The sequence below is a fragment of the Pygoscelis adeliae genome, unplaced genomic scaffold, assembly GCF_000699105.1.
Source record: "Pygoscelis adeliae isolate BGI_AS28 unplaced genomic scaffold, ASM69910v1 Scaffold160, whole genome shotgun sequence".
Lineage (NCBI taxonomy): Eukaryota > Metazoa > Chordata > Aves > Sphenisciformes > Spheniscidae > Pygoscelis > Pygoscelis adeliae.
In genome coordinates this window covers 9,613,008-9,638,620 of record NW_008824035.1, presented here as the reverse complement: position 1 = coordinate 9,638,620, position 25,613 = coordinate 9,613,008, and the positions used below count along the sequence as shown (strand labels likewise).

General features: G+C 37.9%; 1 protein-coding gene across 1 annotated transcript in view; it reads right to left on the bottom strand.

Annotated features, from left to right (window-relative positions):
* Positions 1 to 25,613, bottom strand: part of SP3 (Sp3 transcription factor) — a 46,279-nt gene that overhangs the window by 3,782 nt on the left and 16,884 nt on the right. The window contains exons 3-5 of the mRNA XM_009333298.1: positions 19,296 to 20,658; positions 6,538 to 6,730; positions 268 to 464 (exon numbers count right to left, since the gene is read on the bottom strand). Coding sequence (XP_009331573.1) covers positions 268 to 464; positions 6,538 to 6,730; positions 19,296 to 20,658 — 1,753 coding nt within the window. The remainder of the gene's footprint in view (positions 1 to 267; positions 465 to 6,537; positions 6,731 to 19,295; positions 20,659 to 25,613) is intronic.

Below are 25,613 nucleotides of genomic sequence, written 5' to 3'. Positions count from 1 at the left end.
ACCTGAATCAAAGTATTCTGATTAAGCTATATTAAATATTAGCTTAAATCTCAGTTCTGAATCAAAAAAGGTAGCTGATTTTCCTCCTCAGACCTACTAAAGAAACCAAAGTGTATACATAGCTCTAAGTATTAGCTGATTTTAGAAAAGTCACACTACATTAAAATCAATCCAATACAAAGATCTGTTCTCCTCTTAGAAGTTATTTATCCAAGCCCTTCCATGACACGTCTTTAGTTAAATGCACCAGAATCAAAGACTGAAAACCTGTGTGCGTTCTTCGGTGTCGCTGAAGCTCATCGCTGCGAGTGAACCTTTTGCCACAGAACATCCAAGTACAAACAAATGGACGCTCTCCAGAATGCCAGCGGAGATGAGCTCTCAAATGTGAAGTTTTCCCATATACTTTGCCACACCCTGGTATGTGACAAATGTGTTGCTTCTTTTTTCCCAAGTTGGAGCCTCTGTTAAAAAAAAAAAAAAGAGAGAAGTTATTCATTCTAATACATTCCTCCTAAATACTGGTCATACATATAAGTGGGGTTACATATACTAATAGATCTGCAAACAAACCTGAGCAGCCTCCCATTTTTGTTTCAAATACAATCAGAGTCCAGTACACTCCATAAGAAGCTGGAACTAAATTCTATAATGCTATCCCAATTCTGCAACAAACTATAAATTCAACAGCATGTGAAATCTAAATGATAGAAGAGTAATCTTTAGCAAGCATACATGTATATGAAGTTGGAAATACAGTCATTACAGCAGTTTGTACTACTTTGATGCTGAAGTGCCCATATTTTAAATTTCTCCCACTTTCAGTTTTTACCATACCAAAGACAGTTTTGGCAAAGAAAAACACAAACGACTACAATTGCCAAAACGGAAACTAGAGATTTTGGCAACTGGGAAGAGAACAGATGGGACTTTTGGCATCTTGGGGAAACCTGAGAAGCAGTTTGGGGTTGGAGGACAAGCATACTAACCTGAATATTTCCACTAAAAGGAGTGGCAGTGAAACAGCTGATCTTGCTGACATTTAAATTAATTCCTTGGTATTTCAGAAGAAAAAAAATCCACCAAAATGAACATATAATTCACAGATAGTATAATCCAGACTACTGAGCTTGATGCCTATTTTAGGATGCTGCCTCACTGAAATGGTAGGTGATTGCTTCGGGGAAGCACCTAACACAAAAGCCTAACTTGTTTTGTTTAAATAAAAATCACCAGAGAGAGACGAGCCTCTGAAGACCCAGAGAAAGATATCAGTCTGGCTAGCGCAGGGCATCACGATTGATTTTAGCCAATTTAAATGTTTACTGCTGCTGAAAGGGGCACTCCAATAGATCTGGCTGACAACGCAGCTATGTGAATGGTAAATGCTGGTACAAGGGAGGAGATTGGAAAATGCAGCCAAGCATCAGGCCACCTTACTCATCAGCAGTGTTCACTCAGAACAGCTTAAGTGGATTCTGAAATCACAGTCTTGGGCACTCCATCCTCCATGACTAATTATACAATTTTCAGTTGCCTCCCTGAGGCAATTTTTTCCCTTAAATTGGGTGCTCAACTTCTGCTTAACTGTCCAGTGGCTGAGGATTTGCCAAGCCACTATTAGACCTAGATTCTCATCCCTGCATTCAGAACAATTCTGGTTTACATATAATGAGGGTTCAGGGTAAAATGCATATACACTTTAAGGAGCTAGCACTTGGAGCAAGCATTTCTGAACAGGCACAGAAATTAACTCACTCTAAAAACTCACAGTGTCTAAAGGGAATTCCAACCTAAGCACATACACACCTAAAACACTCCAGACAGTCCAGAAAAGTAAGGAGATAAAATCCAATTAAGTCCTAGAAAATGTTTCTAAGAGGTCTCAATATAGAGCGATATTCATAGTGCTTCATTAGTCATTTTGTCTCAGAAAACTAACACTTTTACATACTAATTATTTGTCATGACAATGTAGGTTTTGACTTCAGAACAAATTCAATGGCAGTAGTAGAGAGTCCAGAAGGCTTTTGACCCTGCTGTGGTAGCAGTAGACCCTCATGAGCCTATGAATCTTTTTGTTTGTTTGTTTTATTGCCACACCTCAATCCCTAGCATCACAGAAAGTTCACCCGCCTGTTTTATACAGCTTGTTTATAAATTTCATTAATTAAAAATTCTCTGACATCTGACCTGACATCTTAAACTCTTCCATCATTATTAGTCTTGGCAAGAATACTTTTGACTTAATTTTCCTTTTTCAAATGTCCCAAAAGAAGATCATTTCTTTGGACCAGGACAAACATTGCCTTTTTTACATCTCCTACCTCAGCTGAAACATCCATTTTTGGTAACCTTTGCTACATCTGAACTGTCAGGTTCACACCCTTCCATGGCCTTCCCTCAAGCCAAGATTAAAAAGCAAAATTAACTGTAATGTCAGGCATTTAACTTTGTACTATGCCACCTACACAAAAGCTCAATATTCACAAGTTTTGAACATTCAGCCAATCTCAAAGGCATTTAGCAAGATGTCTTTAGATTGCCCCCTTTCTTTTCTAGTTTTTCAGCCTCTGCAGATGGCTAGGCCACCACACAAAGCTCACTGTACCTGTAACAGTTCCAGTGGCATTCATCTATCAGCCCAAAACACCCAGCTCCCTGGACTCCAGGGAAGAAATCTTCTGTATTCCTCCTTTTGCCTTACTACAACTAGTCACAGTTCTCAGGCTCTACGTTCACCTTCATCTAATGATTCAGTTCTAGACAGCTCTTCTTCAGGTCCTCTTGTTTGGTGGCTCAAGGCATCCAGCAATTGCGGTGCAAGGCAAAGGAACACCCATGGCTCTTCTCCATTACACAGTCTTGGTAACTGAAAGAATTCTCCACAGGATCCTGCTATCCTGTGTCTTTAATTGCCTGTCCGACTCCATGTAACCCTAAGATGTGCTCAGCCTGTGCTTATTATAACAAAATGTATTTCTGCATTTGAGAATATATTTCTGTATATAGAATATTTTTTTGTATTTGGTATTTGATCCTCACAGCTTCTCCAAGTATACTACAGTCCTCCCCTCCACAATAATCAGTACAAATACTTTGTAACTTTGCATGATACAGTACAGAAATGTGACACAAATGACAGGAAATCACACCAAAATTCCCTTAAATAATTTTAAGACAGGATCCTAAGTCAATCATTTGACTTTTAATTGCACCTTTAGTCTAGACTGAAGGAAACCAAGGTTCAACTCATGGTCAGTTTACTGTGCGTAGGTGGTGTAGCATACATAGTTCTACGCACCTCACCTCATTGGTGACAGAATTCCTTAGCGGACTCCGTAGTTCAAAGTGAGAGGAAAGTTAGGGATTCACAGAATGAAATCTGCAAGAACACTGTAAATGAGTAACTAAGTGTCTTTATTCTACACAGCTTCATATAGGCATCTGCATGTTTGCTTCATGTGTGCTCTAAACTGACTGGACATGAGCCAAATTCTATGTGGACGCTTTGCAGCTGTGACAGTGGCACTATGCCCTAACACGTCATGCTAAGAGGCCTTTCTTGCTGCACTGGCCAATAACCATCACCACTGAGCAAAAGGATATGACTCAGGCCTACTCCTTGACTGGAGTCTTCAAATGAATTAATATTTAAGTATTTTCATAGTACTGCCATAGAAATGCGAAAACTAAGGCTACACAAAAGATGAAATTATGATGAAGTCTGCATATGTGAAGCCATGTACTACTTTTTCCTACCCCATTCAGTGCACACGAGGGATAGTATTCATTGAGTGAAATGCTATTCAGCTTTTTCATACTGATTTAATGCGCTTTTCTTGTCTTACTAGTTACATATTGTTTAAGTACTATCTTAAATACAGAATTATTCATTTCCCCAGGGTTTTTTTTTTCCTCAGCACGGGCACTCACAACACTCACAGTGTCTAAGCAATTCACAAACATCAATGAATGTATCATCTTGCAACACTCCTGTGTAGTGAACTTGAACTAGTACAATCATTTCATACATCCAAACATGAGGTCAAAAGAGATTAAGGCCAAAATTGTCAAACACCCACCAGCTTGAGGTGTCAAGTTCAATACAGTAGATGCATACTTTCTTAGAGTACTGTAGATGTTCACAATTCAGCTCAATCGACTTCTTTACAGGAATGAACTCGGTGCTTCTGCAGTATGCTTCTGCTTCAAACACCTCCAAAACTTGAGAGCCCTGTTGCTGCAATCCTGTATCTCATCCCCTAAATGCCTTCCAATTTCTGCAATAAGTGAAGCAGGTGCCAATCATTACAGAGCCCTGATTCACTCCCTGTGCATCATCCATCCCATCCACTGAATGGCACTGGGGTCATATGAAAAAAATAGTATGCAGTCATGTAATTAGAAACCAAATGATATTGTATATGCACAAGGGATTAAATTAAATTTGCCCAGAACATCTTAACTTCAGCATTTGCCGACTTCCAAGTTTTCCATTTTGCAAGCTTAACATCATTTTAAGAATTGTGAACACTATCTGAAAAAATATATAACAGCAAATGTCCTATTGTCTGAAACTCCACAAGTCATCAGCAGAGTTGAAAGACAAATCAAAACTCAGAATTACAGCACTAGAGATAAACTGCAGCAGCTACGGAAGATGATCAACATGTATCAGAGGAAGAAGGAAAATATTTCTCCAAGTGGGCTTACTCCTTTTTGCTAGACTCTGAAGGAATTCTACATTCCAGTGGGAAAGTTGCTCTAGCAACTGTAGGCACTTTCACTCTTTTTCTGTTTGCCCACCATTGTCTCCTTCATTATCCTGTTTCTATTCCAGTCTTCTCACATCCTGACTTCCTGTCCTACTTTTCCTACTTTGTACATTTGATGTGTCCAGTCCTTCCTTTACAGTGGATTTCAGATTCTCACCTATCTAAACTCTGTCCTAGCTCTTACTGAACTCCTTCCCGAATTCCCATATGTGAGTTTCAGTCAGACTACACCCTTTTCCAGACTTCATCAAAACCACCTCTAAAAAAGATCTCTCTGGGGCTTCGACTTTAAAATTTGGTGCTATAGCAACTCCGCTTAGGAGGAAAAGGATTTTAAAGTAAAGATGTCTCTAAATTAAAGCCTCTGTAGTTTGGAATAGAGCACGAGGAAGATGCAACGTGTGAAATCTCTATGTTGCCTAAGAGTACGGACAGTGCAAATCACATTTTCAGGGTTTTCTCCCAGACTGAAGCAAGTCTCAACCCAGGGTGTACTTTGGGCAGATCTTCATGGCAGAGCCAAGGTTCACCAAGAACTTAGAAATGTCTGTGCCAGGTTTCAGTGAACTACACATAGGAATTTAACAATTTAACAAGCTGATGGACAAAGATGCTATATAACCTTAACTGCAGATATTATCACTAGCTTCATTCGTGATGTAAATGTATGAAAGTGTTTTTGTTTTAAACACTCAATATATCTTAAGCATGCCAAGTAAATTACCTCTCCATGCTTGCAAAGAAGGTATCTAGAAAATACAGCAAAAAAACCCACAAAAGTCTTGACAACAGACATATTCAGCCAGTACTCTTAGAACTCTTAGAGCCATAGGACACTGACAGGTTCTTTAAAGAGAACTCAGTAATTTACATTACAGTTCTCACATAAATAAGACTTCCAATTTAGAGAAGAAACTACTATCCAAATGGACAAATTTTAGCGTACTGGAAAGAAGCCCCTGCACAATTATATCAAGCACAAACACACCTAAATATTTTCACTTGTAAAAGGCAGCCTATTATCCCCACCTCCTCTCTCATATCCATAACCGAGATGTTTAAGAGGAAGTGTTTTGGAATAGAATAAAATCTTTATAGTAACAAAAAGCTGAAGAACACTTTCATGAGATGTAGCATAATAAAACATGGCTGCTTATGCAGCCCTGAAGTTTTACACAGATTGGAACTTAGTACCTCTTTGTTAGCCAAATCTTCACTAACTTTGACTGAAAACAATCAGTCAACTCAAAATTTGGTATTTAGAGTTATTATACAAACCTTGTTTTTCTTAGGAAACCAGTGAATAAGAAAACCAGGATAACTGTATTTTTGTAACACTCTAAAGCAATCAAACTGTGGAAAAAAAATGCTCAATCAGTGAGGAAATGCAGGAACACAGGATTTAATCAAGTCCTTGACATATGATAGGAAGCCAATCACGGATGTGCATATTCCAAAATATTTCATTTTCATATTATTTACGGCAATGTTTTATCCCCCTCACTTGTACTAGGTGGCATCTAACTCCAGATTTTTCCAATTAATCTTAATGGAGTAACTCAGAGAGGATGGAATAATCTGCCTGTTCATCTGCAAACCGAGAAATAAAGGTGGCAGTCCTTTATTGCATAAGCTCTTTTGCATAAGCCTCTAGTTTTCCCTCACTGCAGACAACTGCTGTTAACTAAGGCTCCTTTTTTCCTCACTCATTATTTGTTTTCATCATTACATGCATTATATGACACTGAACGTTACATACCTTCCACCACCTTCTTTGCAGTTGGGACACGTGCAAGCTACTCGTCGCAGTCTTTTTCCCTCTTGATGTGGTTGGTCCCCTTCCTCATCTACCACCTGTACTCTCAAATGTGTTAGATCATTGGTATTGAGTGTAGAATCACCACTGAGCTGCCACTCTTCTGGATCAGGCTCCTCTTCTTTAATCCTAATATCTGAGGAAAAGAACAAACACAGATCCATAAGTAGCCCATTAAATAGAGAGAAGGAAACCATAATGATCAAATCTTTTTACGGTTGAGAGCACTATGTCAGTCAAAAGTCAACAACCTTTAGTGCATACCGACATTGCTTCTGTGCCCTTGTAACCTGTAACGTATTTAAAAAGTTTATCTTACTATACATTTCAAAGTTGAAGACAAGCTATAACGAAGTATTAAAGTTTAAGTTTGAACTGTTCTTGGTAGGGAATGCTGTCACCAGGAGGATTTTGCTTGCTTGAAACTTGGGAAAAACTGAGGAACAAGAGGTTGGACAGAGGTTGAAAAAAATGATCCTGAGTAGCCATTTATGTTTCTGCAGGATTTCTCAATTAGTGTGACATGTAGTAGAAACAGTCTTTCTCTATGATCTTCAGAAGATTTCAGTATACACAGTGATATATAAAGTAATACGAGAAATCAATTAAATAAAAGGTTTTGACCTAAGAAAGGCCAAGATATCTAAGGAAAACAAAAAAAAAATTCATGCCTTTGTTCCATTTTCCCCTTCTCACCTCAAATTTATGCCTTTTCCACTATACATAGAGAAGAAAACATTTAGGGAAGAATGCTATTCAGCATTAGAGTGAGGTAAGCAACACACGAACCACTTTAATGTTTTGATGAGCTAGTAGTCAAAATAGGTCTTTGCAGTTTCATGGATGCAAAAAAGCCTCTTAAGTTATCCTCATAGGATGGACATTTGCAATTATGTGTACCCTCTCCCTACAGAGCATTCATTCAATCTAATCCAAGAACTAATTACAGCATCACAGTACACTGTGAAACAACAACTATTTTAACAAATTTACATTTTGATAGGAACATTTTTCCCCTCAGACACTATTCTGGATTCCCAATGAGCTGAAAGTCTGCAAGTCTGGATTTCAAAAAAAGACAGTTTCTATAGATCATTTTAGAAAGCTGAACCCCAGCCCCTTCTTTGGTACAACAGAATAGTTTACCTGTGGTTTTTTTTCAGTGAAAATTATTACCCACTAGCACAAACTAATAAGCAAACCATCATTTTATTTTTTTTTTCTTTTGTTGAAGCTTCAACCTAAAAGCTGTGTGTCTTTCTAGATGTATTTAAGAGACTGCTTTCTCTGCAGAACAAACCCAGTTATTGTGTAGATTTTTATCCTTAACTCAAACCCTACTCAAACACTGAAACCTTAACTGAGCACTGTGGCCACTCTAAATTCTTTCTGGGAGTCAGTGCATCAGCCATCATCTGTGTAATGAAGACAAAGCTGCACAGATTGCACGATAAAACATAAGAAAAACTGTGCCGGGTCAGATCATAAACAGCATCCTGTCCCAGTAGAGATCAGGAAAGAAATTAATGATAAAACATGTAAAGAGTAATAGTTACCTGGTCTACCTTCTGAACCATCTCCAACATTCATCTGTTTAGAGACAAAGGATGTAGCTACACACAAAAATCTGCTTGGTGCTAATAAAGTCTAAGTCCAGTCTTTCCCAACACCACAGTTTGCCTTCCTTTTACTTGCACATGTATAACCATTTGTGGAACTGTGCTGTAAACTACATCACTGATGTAACTAAAGTCAAAATAATTCTCTAGGAAACCACTGCATTGGGAAGAGAATTCCAGGTCAGAAACAGGGAAGTCTAGAATATTTATCTGGTTTGGCTGCAAAAGTCAATGCTAGAAATTAAGTTTGCATGAATAGGACAGGCTCTGAGCAGTGGGAATTCAGGAGCTAGCACGCTCACTTTTGCAGATGCTTTACGAATGTGGTAACATCCAGCAGAACTACTGTGGTAAGCTTGTCCAAAGTCACCTGCACACTGAGTTTCACTGTTACCATAAGAAGGTCACCATTTCAGACAGCAACATAACAAGTATCTTTCATGTGAAGACCTAGAAAACCTCTGTGGTGACTTCTAGTCCTCTGTGTTAGCCACCAAACTCTCTTTCCTACCAAATGAAGTCGTTTTCTGAGCCTTCCCTATGAAATCATTTTATTATCCGTAATAATCTGTATATACATGTTATATATAAAATTCATTTTACATAAGCAAAAATTAAAACACTATACAACATACAAAGAGCTTATAGAATTGATCTTTCAAATTGGATACTGTTAAGTATACTAATACATTCACTTACAGGAACTTTAGAAAAATACAAAAGCCTGATTTACTCTTATTCAACAGGGCACATAACAGGACTTTAAATACAGCAAAGTGGCAAGGCTGCCAGCACAGGCCAATTCAAGCCTCCACGCAGCTCTTTAGGACTGGATCTGTTATGCATCATACTCAATATTCTTTTACCAATCAAATGTTCCACAAAACGTACATTGCATAAATTGTTTTTATTTAAAATAAGGATTAAAGTAATGTTAATAAAATAAAACACTGTATTAAGAAGATAATTTCATTATGATCTTACTAACATTAGACACTGGCATATAGTGAGTTTGTAAACTCAGTAGCGGAATCCAGTTAGCACTGCATACACATACTTCAAAAGAGATATCAACATGTCCTAGCAAAGATGAATGGATCAAATTAGGGTTATGGATCTGCGCTGCCAAGACCCAACTCCACTACTGAAGTCAAACATTCCATACAACATATGATTTCTCCTGTTATACTGACACCTCAAAGTCACACTCTAATAACAGTGATACACCTAACAATAGAAACATGTCTAGAATGTCTATTACTGCACAGCAGTATCCAGGACTTTCTACCTTCAACTCATGCAATGTTTGTTCCATTTTGCAAACTTTCATCATGAGTTCCTTCCACTTTTTTCATCAGTATCTCTCTATTCCCAGTTCCTCCCAATCACCACCATTATTGCAGCAGCACAAAGGCTCATAATAGTTTTATAATGGTGGAGGCATAAATGAGAAAATTATTTGGACAAAAAAAGAGGGACAGACAAAATACTCCTAAGAGTTGAGGATACCGGAGAAAATAACAATTTGCATAGACATACAATAGTTTATATTGTTATTTAAAAAAAAAGCAAAACTGAAATGAAGTCAAAGTAGTACTCGGTTTGTAATTTTGTGCTGTGTTTCCTGGTTATCTTGGCAAGGCAGAAAGTGTAGCTATTGCTTTAGGTATTCCTCAGAAGGACCATCTTCTACTCCAGGCACCCAGAAAAGCACAATGTAAACTGGCAATTTACAGACAGGACTTTTTAGTTATGTAGATTATACATTAAATAAAACAAAATTAAAAGAAATATCAGAAGATCAAGTTGTTTATCTAGCGTCTCCAGGATGTAGTATAGCGGAGGGTGGATTGTATCAAATCCCACAGTGAATCTGATTGACTTAACAAGGTCCTTAGAAACAATGAGTCTGTTGCCCTCCAAGTAGGTTTTACATTATTGCAAGAGATGAGGGAAAATTCCACCACTATTTTTGGGGGGAGGAAGGGGTGCCACTGTAATTTAGACAACAGTAAGAAAATGAAGGAGTAGAAGGAGCAAACCATGGAGAAGAGCAAAAGAGTCTTCTCCAATGCAATGGAACTGGAGATTATACAAAGTCATACAAATAGCAACAACTCTGCATTTCTCCCCTGGTGTTCCTCTGGATGTGCTCTGTTCTAATTCAGTCTCAACTGACAGAATATTAGGTTTTACACATACTCTGCAAAAAATTGGGCCTAAAAAAAAAATTTATGTAATCCCTAAAGACATGACAAGTTGATGCAAACACTGGTAAATTTGAGGCAACTTTTGTTTTCTACCAATTAAACACAGGCTAAACGAAGGTTACATTTTCTTTACTACTATTTTATTCCCAGGCTTTCAAATTTTTATATGCCCTTACTTCTTAATTAAGTTCAAGACGTAGTACTAAGTAAGTATGAAGGGGAAATTCAGACAAAGATACTGTTTCAAACTGCCTACAGATTCTGAAAACCATCTATTCTGTTCAAGTTCTTCCTGGTATCCAGTGAGGTAGATTTGTTCTAGGTTTTGCTTTCCTCTAAAGGATGGAAACTGGGATCTTGGTGCACAATTTTGTTCCAAAGGTAGTATTTCATAGTCACAGAAAGCCCAGAGCTGGCTACAATATGGAGCAAGTTTAAGTGTATTTGGCAAATAAAAGCAATAACGAAGAGATTTGTTTAAAGCACTTCAGAGAAGAATAACTAAACTGACAGGATGAAACTATGCAGATGTAAATGCAGCTTAAACTATTCTTGAGCACATTTCAACTATAATCTAGTGTGGAGAGAATTACTGCTGCCCACTGATACAGCCAGGTCATTTACGTACTTCACCATGTATCAGATGAACGCATCAGTTAATCTTCACGTTCTATCTTGGTCTGTTTCAACTAGGACTTTAAGAAAATGCTGTTTTCTTCATCTATGGGAAAAGTTGTTAGTTTACCCAACAGCCAAAGAAACAGGGATAAACTGAGAAGGGAGGAGGATGCAGTGCAAAATCGTTTCATTTGAGGACTACGCCACCACTTTAATTTTTTTATATATCTGCCTCTGCAGAATGTCACTTAAAGGCACTCTCAGCATTGCCTGTAACTGTTTCCAAACTGCAGGCTTCTGGTTTAGCGGCTTTTCCTAGACACTGAAAGCCACCCTACCTTTTTACTTCAGCTAAGCTTTACAAGTTCCTGATCTGAAAAGCAGAAATACAGTCTTTCAACTGAAAACAGATTTGCAGCAGCACTGCACATACTTTCACACCAATTTCCTCACAGCATCACAAATTGACTGTCTGCAGTTTCAATGTCTTTTAATCAGTCATGCCTATTCATTTATTTTTCCAAATAGATGCTTCCCTTCCCGCCTCTCCCAAGAAAACAGATGTGAATTCCCATCTCCTTTCCATCTTCTCTTGTTAAGTTTGCTTTCAGTTTTCTGTGCAGTGCAACCCACATTCCCTCAGTATCTTGACTCATCTTGCCTTAATCTCTGGATGTGAGGAAGCTTTAATGAAGATGTTCAAATTTCTTAGATACTGTCCTTGTTCATTCCCATCTAAACTAAACTTCCTAAACTAAACTATCTAAATTAAACTCTCACTACTAGTTGGCCAGCTGTGCAAGTCTTTCAGACAGGAAACTCAACAAGGTTAATGATTTCTACTCTGATTTGCCCCCCAAAACTTAAGTGTGAATTTAGGCATTTTTATTACATAATAAGTTACAAGGCAACAGAAGATACACTACAGAATGTCATCTTGAAATACCTGAGAACCTCAACTCAGAAGAAAGACTGTCATGTAGTTTCAATAACTGTAAATCGGATTTTAGGTTTCTGAGGAAAACAACTGCTGTGTACAAGTCTAAGAGCAGGACCTCATAGTACTGAATATTTACGCAGTACCAGCAAAATGATTAAAAATAGAGCTATAGATTTTTTTCTTGCAAGAAGTGCCACATACTGTATTTCCAAGTGATCCTATGCATTATTCTAAGCCGATTATTTAAAAATTTGAATCACAAAAGTACTTAAGCCAGTGCTACCACAACACATATTATGCATCAAAGAACAGTTACTTACCCTACAGTAACTGCAGTTCTTTGAGATGTGCTGTCTACAGATTCTCAAAATTTTGGATTCTTATGGACAGTAATGCCTGCTGCAGCATGCCCTTATTTTTTCCTTTTTTACCATAGTTGGAAATATAAGAGGGGATAACTAGAACGGGGGAAGAAAAGTTGATTATGCTTGATACAGAAGTAGTCAGGAACTGCAGAAATAGGTAAGGAAAGCAGGAGGACACAGAGAATTCTGTCACCAGCAGGGTTAAGTATTCCTACATAAAAGAGTATTAGACTGCTGCTAGGGTCAAACAGAATTGTCAGCAGTAATTCAGGAAGGCACAACTGCCCAATAAGTATTTCTGTTCTGTATTTAGGTAAAAGCCAAATAATGGTCCTATCACTACATAAGAATGAAAAGCTTCCCACTGACAGTAAGTCAGGAAGATGTAAAAACAACTACTGAAATAAAGACTTAATAAATCAACAGACTAGGATAATTTTCATTCAATAATTTTAAGAGAAGGCTGAAGACCTCTCTGCAGTTTTAATGCTGCAAGCCTTCGACCGTGCAAATGCTCCAGTTGGTCAGAAAAAAGCTAGCACTATGATAATACTGAAAAAGGGTAAATAAAGACAAAAAGAAGTATTTTTATAAAGACTCAAAGAAGGAGGGAAAGAATTAATGCCACTCAAAATGGGACTATGGTAACAATTAGATTCAAAAGTAAATTTTTTTTTAAATCAATGATGACACCATTGTTGATATAATACACTTGAGAGTTCTGCACAGGAAATGACTTCTTAGGATACAGTAAAACATTTTGAGTAAGAAAAACGAAGTACAAAACATACATGGAATACATGGACTGAAAACTGACATGAAGTTTAAATGCAGATTGAGAACTATCATTTCTGTATGATAAATAATGAGGACATGTCACTGACAATGTGTATTTTTTACCCCTTTTGTCCTTAAAAATTACTACCTTTTGAAAAAACGTGTCTTCTACAAGTAAGGAAAGACAACCCATCTACAACCCAGCCTTATCTTCAAGACGGCAATCACAACTAGGATCCTGGTGAGCACTCCTGGCATTATGAAAAGACTGCAGTTGTCCTTGGTAGAAACTTCAGATACCTTTTATGAGCCAGATGTACTGACAAGTTAGCTTGAGATATCAGAACCGAAGCATGTGATCCTGCCAGGAGGTTCAAAAGGCAAGAAAACAGCACAGAACCTGAAACAATGGACCTAAAGTGCTGAGACCGCAAAAAGACAGAAGATGAGTTTCCAGCCTTCTTTTTAAGTTGAAGCATACTGGAAGTAAAATCCCTTGCCTCTTTCACTGAATGGATATTTGCCATACATCCCCATGGTATAAGAGAGTTTTCCTTTTGCTTCAGGAGTATCTTGTAAAAAGGGTATTTAAAAATGAAAAAGGAATGAGTACCTGAAACTGGGTAATATATTCTTTTTTGAACATCCTGAGGATACCTGAGCCTAAGATAACTCAGGCTAACCTCCTTAACCTTGAGAATCTAAGTTGCATCACCAGACACTCAGCATACATGACAGAATATTCACTTAAGAGTAACATACACACAACAAAGTTTCACCTCACCACCATGGGCTGGAAGAAAATTAATTAGACTCTGAGCTGTTTGGAACACAGAGCAGAAAAGCACATGAAGTACAGACACAGAGGAAGGATGGGACAATTCAATTTTTTCAAGGATTTGAAGAAAAAATGCAATTCTATTCCATAGCAGCAGATACTGCATTGAAAAAATAATCAAACTAAAGTTATACAAACTTTCTTATACTTGAAGTGAGATAATTTATTATATGTTGTTATAAGCAAGACTGTGAAACACATACAAGCATGATTGTCTAATTCTTCCACAATTTATTAATTTCCTTTGAAAACTATGAGAAAACAAGGAATGTAATTTAAGCATGCTGAAAGCAAACTATTTACACAAAATTGGTACATAAATAGCTCTAATTCCTGCACTAACTTAAATTTGTCAGGGTTTCCAATTTAATTTTTCACATCAAAAATAAAACAGTGGGGGAATTGTTTTTAACTATTTTGATTTTACAACATGCAAACTAAATGCCTCAAATGTAAATGGAATAGCCCAAAACAGATGTTGTCAGATGAAAGTATTTACTTAACATCATTGCTTCAGTTTACTTCATGCATTTCATAAGACGTTTTTTGGCAATCAGATTCAATTTCATAATAACACCATGCCCTTCTCTCAAAAGCTTGGTATAAAGAATGCCATAGAAGGAAAAACTGCATAACTGAAAGTAAAATTAATAAGGTTAAAAACTGGAACTTAAAAAGAAAGAGAAAAAACTAAGTTGTGTAATGCTGAAAACCAGCCAAAACTTTTTATAAAGTTCTAGATGCCAGAAGAAAGCTATGCTTTAAGTAGCATTCTGCACTACTTCACCAGAAGCATTAAAACATTGAAACAACCACCCCTGCAAGTAAAACTGTAAATACTCCATTTTTAATTTTGTTTGTTTGGGGGTTTAGACTGTTTTACCTAACAGATGTTAGACCAAAGCCTCACCAGATACCAGCAGAGGACAGATAAGTTGTCACTTGGGCAACTATTTACCTTGAAAATTGTCAGCCAATTTCTTTGCCAAATTTAGAATAGCTAAATTACTTCAGCATGATAAAGACTTCAGGTTCTGGCAGGAATGGAATGAAGTCCCCACCACAAATAGCCAACCACTCCCACTCTCTATCAGCTGGTATAAGTTGATCAACAGGCATGACTGTAAGCTTCAATGGCAGCAGGCAGATGAGTCCATTAAGAAGCTGTGTATACTCCTGCAGAGGAGGAGCTGGGAAGAAAGATGTAGAAATGAAGACCTCAGTTTTGCACTGGCACTTTTGAGTCAACTCTTGAAAGGAATCCCTTTGACTTTATTCCAACTGTACACCAACCTGGAAAACTGTTTGTAGGGGTTTTTTTATTTTTAAATAAATGAATCTTCCAGTTGAGTGTGTCTGGGTTGATAAGCAGCAAAGTCCCTTCTCAAGCCAATGCTACTTTTTCTCAGGTCACTTGCTAGTTTCTTCAGATGCTACCGGAACAGTCGAAAGAAGTATCAAAAAAAATGCATCCAGCATCTTATAAAAAGTTAAGCAACCTAAATAAGACCTGGTAAAATTGCCTTTTTTCATTAAATAACCAATCCAAAACTGTGATTCAGTACATTAATAAATTAGCTGAGACACCATTACAATTAGAGTTTGACTAACACTGTTAAGTCTCCTTTGTCTGGACAATGGCTTTAGGGGAAAAAAAAAATCCAGTTAATTAAAAATTCTTTCAAATTGACAAAACTTACAGGATCAGAAACATGAAAACCAAGTTGGTACATTTCAGTACCCTGTATTTTTCCAAAAAGAGTGCTACTTTATATGAAATGTTTGAAGAAGAAGTCTATAAACATGCTAATAAAAATAAATACCTTTCTTGAACAGGTAAGTTGCTAAAGAGTAATGTGAACTGTGCATGTAATAGCTCTTTTTGTTACACACAACGTAGTGTTTTATTACAAACTTGCCAACAAAAGGAGTAGACTACAGAGAGCTTTCTCAGGTTTAACTTCCTCTCAAGACCAGAAGACTGAAGCCAGAACACAGGTGAGAAAAATATCTCTTTGCCAGTGTTTAACACGTAGATACTATTTGATAGAGCTTTTTGTTTTGAAAAGCAATGCTGAAGAAAGTTTCAGCTCTGACTAACCAATACCCTTCCCTTCTCCACCACAAGACAACACTAAGCACAATGAGGAGGAATATGAACTCTAATAAACATTCGAAGATAAAACAAGCTCAGGCAAGACTTTTCAGAACAAATTCAGTGCAATGGAAGTCTCTGCATATGTACGCCTGGTAAAGTGGACATTTTGGTAGAAGCATAATTACTGGACATTTTTCAAAGAAAACTGTACATTTACTGGACAAAGCTATTAGCTTTGTATTAGAGTTGTGATGACTTTCCATTATGTAAAGAAAATGTATGACCTAAAGACATTTTTTCCTCTCACACACTCATGAGAACAGTAAAGATGTCCTCTGCTGCCTACCTGGGAAGCGAGGCTTGGAAGAACACCTCTCAAGCAATGGGCTGTAGCTACCAAAATCTAAAACCTAACCCACAGTTTTCACAGCTACACCACTAACAGAGCAATCTATGTTATTTGGACTTCAGATAATTACCAACCTTCTCTGACCCAAGACTAGGAATATGTTCTTTTTATTTTTGCCTCAGGTAGAAAAGTTTTGCTAAATGAAAACAGAAAATACAGCCTGACTGTATTTGTTATGGAAGGCAGTGCATTATCTGGGCTGGGGGGACAAAATACAGGGAAACCCTTCTTATCTTGTTTCAAAGCTTGTTGGTAGTTTGCAGAAAAGAGGAATCAAGTAGCCTCTCACCCTTTAGCTTTAACTTCTCTCATTCTGCTGTCCCTTCCACATACCTTCCTCTTTCAGTTTAAAACAAAACTGGCTTTCCTCATTTGCAGATCAGAAGAGCAATGTATTTCTAACTGCAAAAAAGATTTTTGTAATTTCATTATCTGCTTCTAATTGCATATTTATTCTTCAACCTGAAGAAAGGGTGCCATACCATATTGTAAGGGGTTACAAATAAAAAGGGGAGGAACATCACTGAGAAAGATTATCTCAGACAACTTCAATATAGACAAAATACCAGATGCATATGGAAAAGACACTGAAGGTCAGTCAAGATAATTCAGTCTGATTCTGTTAGTTAGAAGCAGTTTCACATTGATCATTACTTTGGAAAAGTGAGTTTCTTGTAACATAAAGGAGGGACCAATTAAATTCTCCCCAAATTTAGGGGATGGCAGTTTTAATACCTTTCAGTCCATTTACTATTCCTAGACAAGTAGGAAAAATGTCACTATAAATCCCCACCCTATCTTTAATATAACCAGGTGTTTAATAGCTATTCACTTCAGGCAATAGTTTCTGCTATTCATCTACTGCTTCTGCCTATTTAATCACATTTCATATATCCCATTTACTCTCTTCCCTTCCCATGTGAAATTCCTCACAGGAAAATACACTGAAGGAATGCTTCATGGAACTCCCTTGCATTTTATTATGAACCACCATTAAAACACGCTCAAGGACCATCAATAGACAAACTAATACACACAGCAGGCTCAACTTCTTTTTCATGTGTCTTTTCTGCTGGTTCCTCTCTCCTTTTCCTCTCTATCTTTCTTCTCAAGTTTCTGCTATGTTACTCCACAAGCAATAACATTAGCTACATGATCCTATACCAAATATAAATCTCAGAAATAAAGAAGTCTCATCTTCCTTGTATTTCATATTAGCCACAGGGCCCTTTTTCCAAGAGTTAGATTCTGACATCTGAGTTTAGCCGTATTATCATGCACAATACATGCTTTTTGCTACTGATGTCTATACCCCATGTCCTCATAGGTAACAAGGTGTGATGGAGACAAACCAAGGCTTTCTGTGGTCACTGAAAATAGAAAATTTAAGAATCAAGACTACCCAGCAGAGCAAGGGCTGTGAGCAGTACACTCATCTATTTGGTGCGGTTGCCTACAAGCCAATGAAGAGCAGGCTTATCTAGGTCTGGGTAACTTTGCCTTGGTATGTCCATAATATAGAAGTCACCTCCAAAACAAAATGAACTAGAAAAACATCCCAGCTTATTATTTTAAATTCAGATTTTAGATTCCAAAGGGAAAGCAAGCTTCCTGACATAGAATATACCAATATCAATAACTATTTAAGTATTATAATCAGTAGGCTTTTGAAACAAACCCAATTCAGCAGGTCCTCTAGGCATTTTTCACTTAACATTGCATTCTTCTCACATGCTTAAATAGGCATGCAATACAAAACATTTGTTTTACTTCAACATTTATGCTTCAGTATCTTAATGAACCAGAGCCTTGGATCACATGATTATAGTAAAACAGCAATTCCCAAGCTACTCTGTGCAACAGTTCCCTCTCAAATTACCTCTACTGCTCACTCTGGCCCTCATAACTACCCTGGGCACAACCCCGCAATGATGAAATTAAATGGCTTCTGGTACAGCAAAATGTCTTGAACCTCAATCATCTCTTATTCTTTCTTTCAGGTAGCTACACACTGAAATTTGGAATGCACTGCATCTAATTCACCAAAAATAAACAGGCATGTTTATTTTTTCTCACATTAGAAACACCTATTTTAAGAAAATAGACTTTCTTCTCTGCTTACAGAGATAAAACACACTGTGAAGTTTATCATTAACAATTGTACATTCTGAAACATAATGCAAATAAGTAGTACTAGAAATTCACATATGTTCTTAAGCACAGCTTCCATTTTGTTATTTACATGCTTGTTTCACTTCTGCTTACATGAGTTTTGTACATTGTAGGTACACTGATATTAAATCAGTAGGAAACAAATTTAACAAAACAGCGGATGAGTAACAGCACCTCGGGGGGTCTGAAAATTTTCAGGGGAAGAAAAATTGTATCAACAGAAACATTTGGATCTTCCATGAAAACTTCATCTATTCAGGACTGGGAAGAATGGGGTATGCTAATGACACTGCTGCCTTAGAAGAGTGGTAGTTGATAGTCAGATTTCCCCCTTCTCAATTTAGTATGCAGATCTTCTGTCTGGCAAGACTTATAAGCACTGATAAACATTGTATTAGAAGAGCTGTTAACTAATACGACCAGCAGGGAGTTACAGGAGCTTATACTAAAAGAAGTGAGGTGGGACTATGTTCTACCATTACAGCAGTTTCTAATGGAACAGTAGTTTCAAATAAAATCTGCCATCACTATGTTTAACCCACTGTATTTTGTAGGCTTCCGCAGCAAGACAATAATGTTACGATTATCACCATTTAAACCAACCACATGCAAGAATAAAAAAAAAAAAATTCTGCAAAAAGAGTAAAATAAATACCTGCAGGACTGCCAGCATTTTCTCCTTGATGCAGCTGAATACCAGCAGAATCTATAGAGTTTACTGTAACCGTCTGTAGATTTGGCAATTGAGCAGTGCTTAGACTAACTGGAGTTGACGTCAACCCCCCACCTGCTGCAACTTGACCAAGAGTGAGAGTCTGCACAGGGGTTAAAGTTATTTGTTGACCAGGTGCATTCTGAATTTGCAAGTTCTGCAAGTTCTGAACTCCTTGCACTTGAAATGTCTGCCAGGTTATCTGCCCAGAAGGGGTCACTGTTTGGGCCTGAATTAAAAAAGTTCCAGGATTCAGCTGCAGTTGAAGATTTTGAAGAGCCTGTTGAGATATACTTTGACTTGCTTGCACACCGTGGATTGTCTGTTGCGCAATACCTTGTACAATCTGGGCTTGACTGGTTGGTTGCTGAGACTCTTGAAGCTGTATGTGTTGTACAATTGGCTGTGCTGTGGAGACCTGAATATTCTGAGCCTGTGTGTCATCAGAGACTGATGTCTGGATGTAATTTCCCTGAAGATCAGAACTATGAACTTGACCACTAGTTGTGGTCAAGTTGTTTGCATTTTGTTCCAATATACTTGAACTGTCTATGGTAACGGGCAATTGTGATGAAGATGATGTTGGCACAAATAAGTCATTATCAGTGGCGCTTTCTGTAATTTCAGGAGAAACTTGCTCACCAGTCCTTTCAGAAGTATCTGAACTATCCATGGCCTGTCCAGTATTTATCAAGTGCCCATCTGCATTAATGCCTGCTGTCATGGTTTGAGAACCACCGCCAAGTCCCAGAGAATCTAGATCAACACTATTGATGGGTACAAAAGTAATATTTCCTGGCAGTCCAAGAGGGACGTTAGCAACTACTTGTGCTTGGCCGGGGAAAGACGAACCACCAATTGCAACTCCCTGAACCTGGACTTGACCAGACTGTGATAAGATATTCTGAATATTAGCTGAAGGTGTTCCAGAGGCAATGATGGTTTGATTAGAGCCAGGAATTATCTGAATTTGACCAGTTTCTTGGTTTATACTGCTATTATCAGAAGAGGCTGCAAAGCCAAGTTGAACCTGCTGACCATCCGCTGTCTGGATCTGGGGTATTACTTGGTATTGTACGTTAGACACTGTACCATTCGACGAATCTGATCCTGGTGCAACAGAAAAGATTTGTTGATTTTGCAAACTCTGAATAGGAAGGACATACTGCCCACTTGAAGTTACTGTGGCAGCACCTGGAATCTGTACTATATTACCAGCTTCATCCTTTATAGTGGCAGGAGCTGCAGACAAGACCTCCCATCTATTTGGAGTTCCTGTTAATTGCACAGAAGCCAAATCCCCTGTCTGAATAAAAAGAAAAAAAGAAAAGACAAAATTAAAACAAGAGACATACAGACTATATGCTAGAACAGTCATGCAGTTCAACACTAGAGATTGATACACTACTGGAAAACATGCAATGCAGCCCATATGAACAACAGCAACTGGATTAGAACTATGAAATACAGATTTTGTAAGTGAGCTAACGCCTAAGTCAGGGTAACCAACCTGTGGGTCGTGAGCTGCATGTTGCTTGTGAGCAGGCCAAATGCAGCTCCTGTGCCATGGCTACGTCAGGCGACCAGCAGCAGGGTTATTCTGGTGTGGGGGCTGCTGAGTAATCCAAATCCCTGGCTGTGGGAAGAAGGGAGCTGGCAGGGGCTGCTGGAGCTGTCATCACCAGGTTACCCTGGGACTCAGCAATGCTCTTTACCTAGCCCAGCACCTATCGCACAGAAGTGGAGGAATCGCCGTGAAGCCAGTGTCGCCTCTATCTCCTGAAGCTCCACTGCCTTTTGACTCTGTGTTATATATGGTATAGGTGTGCATGTTCTGACTCTCAGCAGTACAGAGAGTGTTAAGAGGTGACTCAGTCACATGGCTGGAAAGATTGGATAGCCTCAGTTTAAGTTATGCATAATACAAAATCCTAGTATTTATAAGCTTGTATGGGTTACTGTTTCACTAGGGAAGAAGGCTTCTAAACTAAGGACTTTTACACTGAAATCACAGTTGGATTAGTCATATGTATCCATTTGGAGGGGGTGGGGGGCGGAATCTATCTTCATTAAGTTGGAACAATAGAAAAGGCCAATGTTTCAGAACAGACCCCCGGATGGTTAAAGATTAAAGAACCTAAGGACTGATGTAGTATGCTTTTGTTTCTTATTCAGTAAAGAAAAGGTAAATTGCACTTACCTTTCTTTACCAAAGCAAGCTTTTTCAGAATAGAGTATTAAGAATTAGATTTAACATCCTGCAATGCTTAGCACAGATTTGTGTAGTCAACCAACTTGGTATTGTAAATAACCATCAATCTAAAAAAGATATAGTTAAGTTTCTTCTCATCTGTTTTATGGCACTACAGTAAACCAGTGGAATAACTTAATGTTTAGCAACAAACAAGTAACTTGTCTTACAACTCATTCAGCTCTGTGGAACAACTTTTGTCACTTTGGCAGAGTCCACAGGACACAAAGAAAAGCTCTAGTTTGTCCTTCTGCACTGACCCTGTGCTCACTCCTGGTAGGGAAGTTACTGGAGCATATTGCAGCTTCCTTCTGATGCTGCACTCTGACTTCCTTTAGAATAAAACCTGGATATGCAAAATACAGCACACAGCTTATTCTTCTCTAACATGGCATTGAGACTTAACCAGCCTGAATGACTCCTGCGGCATGCATCCAAGTGAATTTAGTCCACAGTGTAGGCTGGGACTCTGCTAGTTTCACTTTCTTACCCTATTCCGAGCTGCAACACTAAAATGTTTACATGTACAAGAAAAATACTCTATTTAAGTCTGAGTACTTATTAAAAAAAAAAAGTTTTACTGTGGTTGACAAGCTTCATTTCCAATAAGGAAACACATATCTCGGTTCTAAATTCCTCTCAAGAGCTATACAAATAATAATTGCAAATAAAAAAAGAATGCCAGCCTTCTTTTTCCCTCAAAAGATACATATAATCTTTCAGGTAGTTTATTAGTAAATAGATGCAGCATCACCAGAACAAAACTAATTTTATGGCCTTAATGCTTCAAGGATCAGAAAGAGAAAAAGGAGTAATGGTAATTTCATTTTATTATTGTCTTTTCCTCTTATACCGATTAGCCTTTCATTTAAAGAACATATTTAAACCCTTTAGTCTTTCAAGCTTATAATTTATGAGATTAGCAAAAATTATGCAATATTCCATATCACACCATTTTCCTCTGCTACCACATTAGCTTTATACTCTTGTGTTTAATACTGTTTACACATAGATACCAGTTGCTGAAATGCTGCTAAGAAAGTTCATAACTACTCAATTCACTAGTATATAAGTACTTATTAACTGAAGGTTTTATAGAGTATCAAAAGACCCAAAAAAGTCATAGGTAAACATCAGTCAGAAAATACCAAAAGCAAAAATATTACTGTTATGTGTTTAATGTGTGTCATTATAAAATGAATGTATAATACAATGTGCTGATAGTATCTGTTAGAATAAGAGAGAAAGAAAAAGTAATGGGAACCATTACAAGTCTGATATAATTTCTCACTGATTTAAGACTATGTACAAGCAAATGCTGACTGTTCAGGCTATAACTGGACTGACCTAATATGCAATGTCTATGTCTACTCATACGTTAATACATGAGTATCCTTCATGATAGGAAATGACCTACGCTATTCTTCTCCCCCCCAAACATATGTTGATTTCCATATCACCATTCAATGGTCTTTGCCCTTTTCATGCTGGGCACACATCACTCTTCACCTTTTCATGATCTGGTGAAATTTTCCCTCAAATCCTGTTCTGTAAGGGTTTTAGCTCAATAGAGCCACTCTTTTAGCACATGCACTTGATCAGTCCATAGAGGAGTTCAGGGCATAGTACATGAAATGCCTGTTATTCACACGTTGCTCTTAGAGCTGGCTATATCAGACACTACCAGATGAATCATGAGGAGGGAGGGGCAAAAAGAGGGTGAGGCTTTCAAGAAACTGTCTGGCAGCTATCAAAATTACTAGTATTAAAGCATGAAAAAACCCTGTATGGTAAAGAGTATTTGAGGATGATCTCTAACCTCAAGTGGTCATCAACCTGTCATAACAAGTTTGAATGTTATACCCTTTCTCAAAGCCCGCTGAGCTAATAGGACATTTCTTGGTCTCCTTTTCCTACTAAAAAGAGTAGCAACCTTTCACTGCATCCTCAAGCATCAAGCATTGTTGTAGTAACTCCAAGTTCTACCATTGATATATGAGCAGCAACTTCTACAGCCCACTTGCTTACTGATCTTTACAGTGCAGTCCTAACAGACCAGTTTGTTTGCTGTCTCTCAGCCATCTGTGAAAAATACTTACGAGGGTAGAGATAAAGCAACAGTTCTTTTCCTTATCAACTGATACTCAGACAGCAGTTATTTGGAACCTGCTCCTTTAAAAGAAGGCTGGACAGTTGCAATCCAAGGGCTCTGTGTCAAGCGGAAGGGACAAAGATCTGAGGAAAGTTTAGCATTAGCACTACTCAGCCAACGAGGAGAGAACAGGAAGCATCAGGGAGTTCACTGGAAGCAGTATCAGGAAACAAGAGAAAGAGACAGAAACAGAGCAAAGAGAGTAGCTGGCACAAGGCACGGGAAGAATTAAAATCAAATGATAGGTCCACCTGAAGAAAGGTCAAGTACCACCAAAGAGTGGAAGCAACAACCGCTGTTCAGCCTGTCTTTTGATTCTTTAACAAGCCTTGTATAATTTCCAGCAGGTGAAATACAGAGATCTCTCTGAGCTGAAATTCTCATCCCTGAAGAATGAGGGGTCATGATAAATAAAAATCTAGTAATTGTCGTGTTCAATTTGTTTAGAGAAAATTAAAGCAACATTAAGTCAAATGTGGAAGGAGATAAGAGAAACACATACATAAGATAAAATACCTTTAAAAAGTGATCTAAACCATGTTGAGGGATGGGACTTGGGTTGAAAAAATAAAACATCCTGCACCAAAGTAAAATTGGAAAGGCAAGAAACACCCCTGTAAGAACTGGTAGATGTTGTAGGCACCTGCATTTCAACACGTCAAATGTGAACTGGACATGTGCCATTAGCCATCAGTATTTTACTGCTAAAGAACTACCAAACATTCATCTGTGCCGGTCTATTCTGGACTGCTTTTTGCCACACTTTTCAGAAAGTCACTTTTGCCCCATTTAGTCCTGGAGCAAAAGCATCAGCAGAACGAGCAGAGGTGGACAGATAATGAGTCACGAGCTCCTAAACATTTAAAAATCACATACCTAATGAAGAAGATTGGCCACTACCTCATCCAAATTGTTGTTTTATGAAAGAGTTACAGCTCTAATGCATGAGTTTAATACCATGTGTTTACCAAGCTACAGTAAACTATCTGTGCATTCTTTGGTCATTACAAATATAAGATAAAATGCACTTGCTTCAACTCTTTCATTAAGGTATGAGCTAATACATTCTATCTTGTATTTGCCATAGGTTAAAAACACCTTCAACATCAGTCACGGTGGTTCAGCTGACACAAAGCTGCTTGTTAAGGCAAATTAATTCTGTTGCATGTTTCAGCCCTCTGCCAATGAAGCCACTCAATTCAGAGAAATACATTTGCCCAAATCAGAAGTTTAGAGAATCAAAGAATGTTTCAGGGAAAAAGTATTATCTGGGGCTGCTTAAAATGTTATTTTAAAAGACAATTCCAATCTGGTGAAACATATCTAATATTTAATTGTGTCTCATTTAAGGAATGTCTACATCTTTTTGCTTGAGATGGACAACTGGACCCAAAACTTGTTTTTATAGCTTGTTTTTAATCAGCAGAAGTTCAGAACCTGTCTAAATTAAGACAATACAACATCCCTGACATTAGTAGAAACAAGAAAGCTGCAGTATAAAGGAATGAGACATAGCAACAAGGAGACATTTTTAACTAGATTGTATGTAACTTCATTTGTTTATTAATTATTAATCTATGTATGTGTATTAATCTCTATATAACTGCATGCCAAACTAGAATTTTGCGCAGAAGTTTGTGTGAAATGAATCATTTTTCTTGTGCCTTCAACTCAGGTGCTGAAGGCTCTACCAAATCATAAAGAAGGGCAAGAAAGAGGACCTGGGGCCAGTCAGCCTCAACTTGATCAAGGCAATGATTGCCTTCAACTTGGGAAGGCAATAGAGCAAAAAATCTTGGAAAAAAAAAAACCTTCAAATAACCTTGGGGGGGGGGGGGGGGGGGGGGGAGAGCACAGA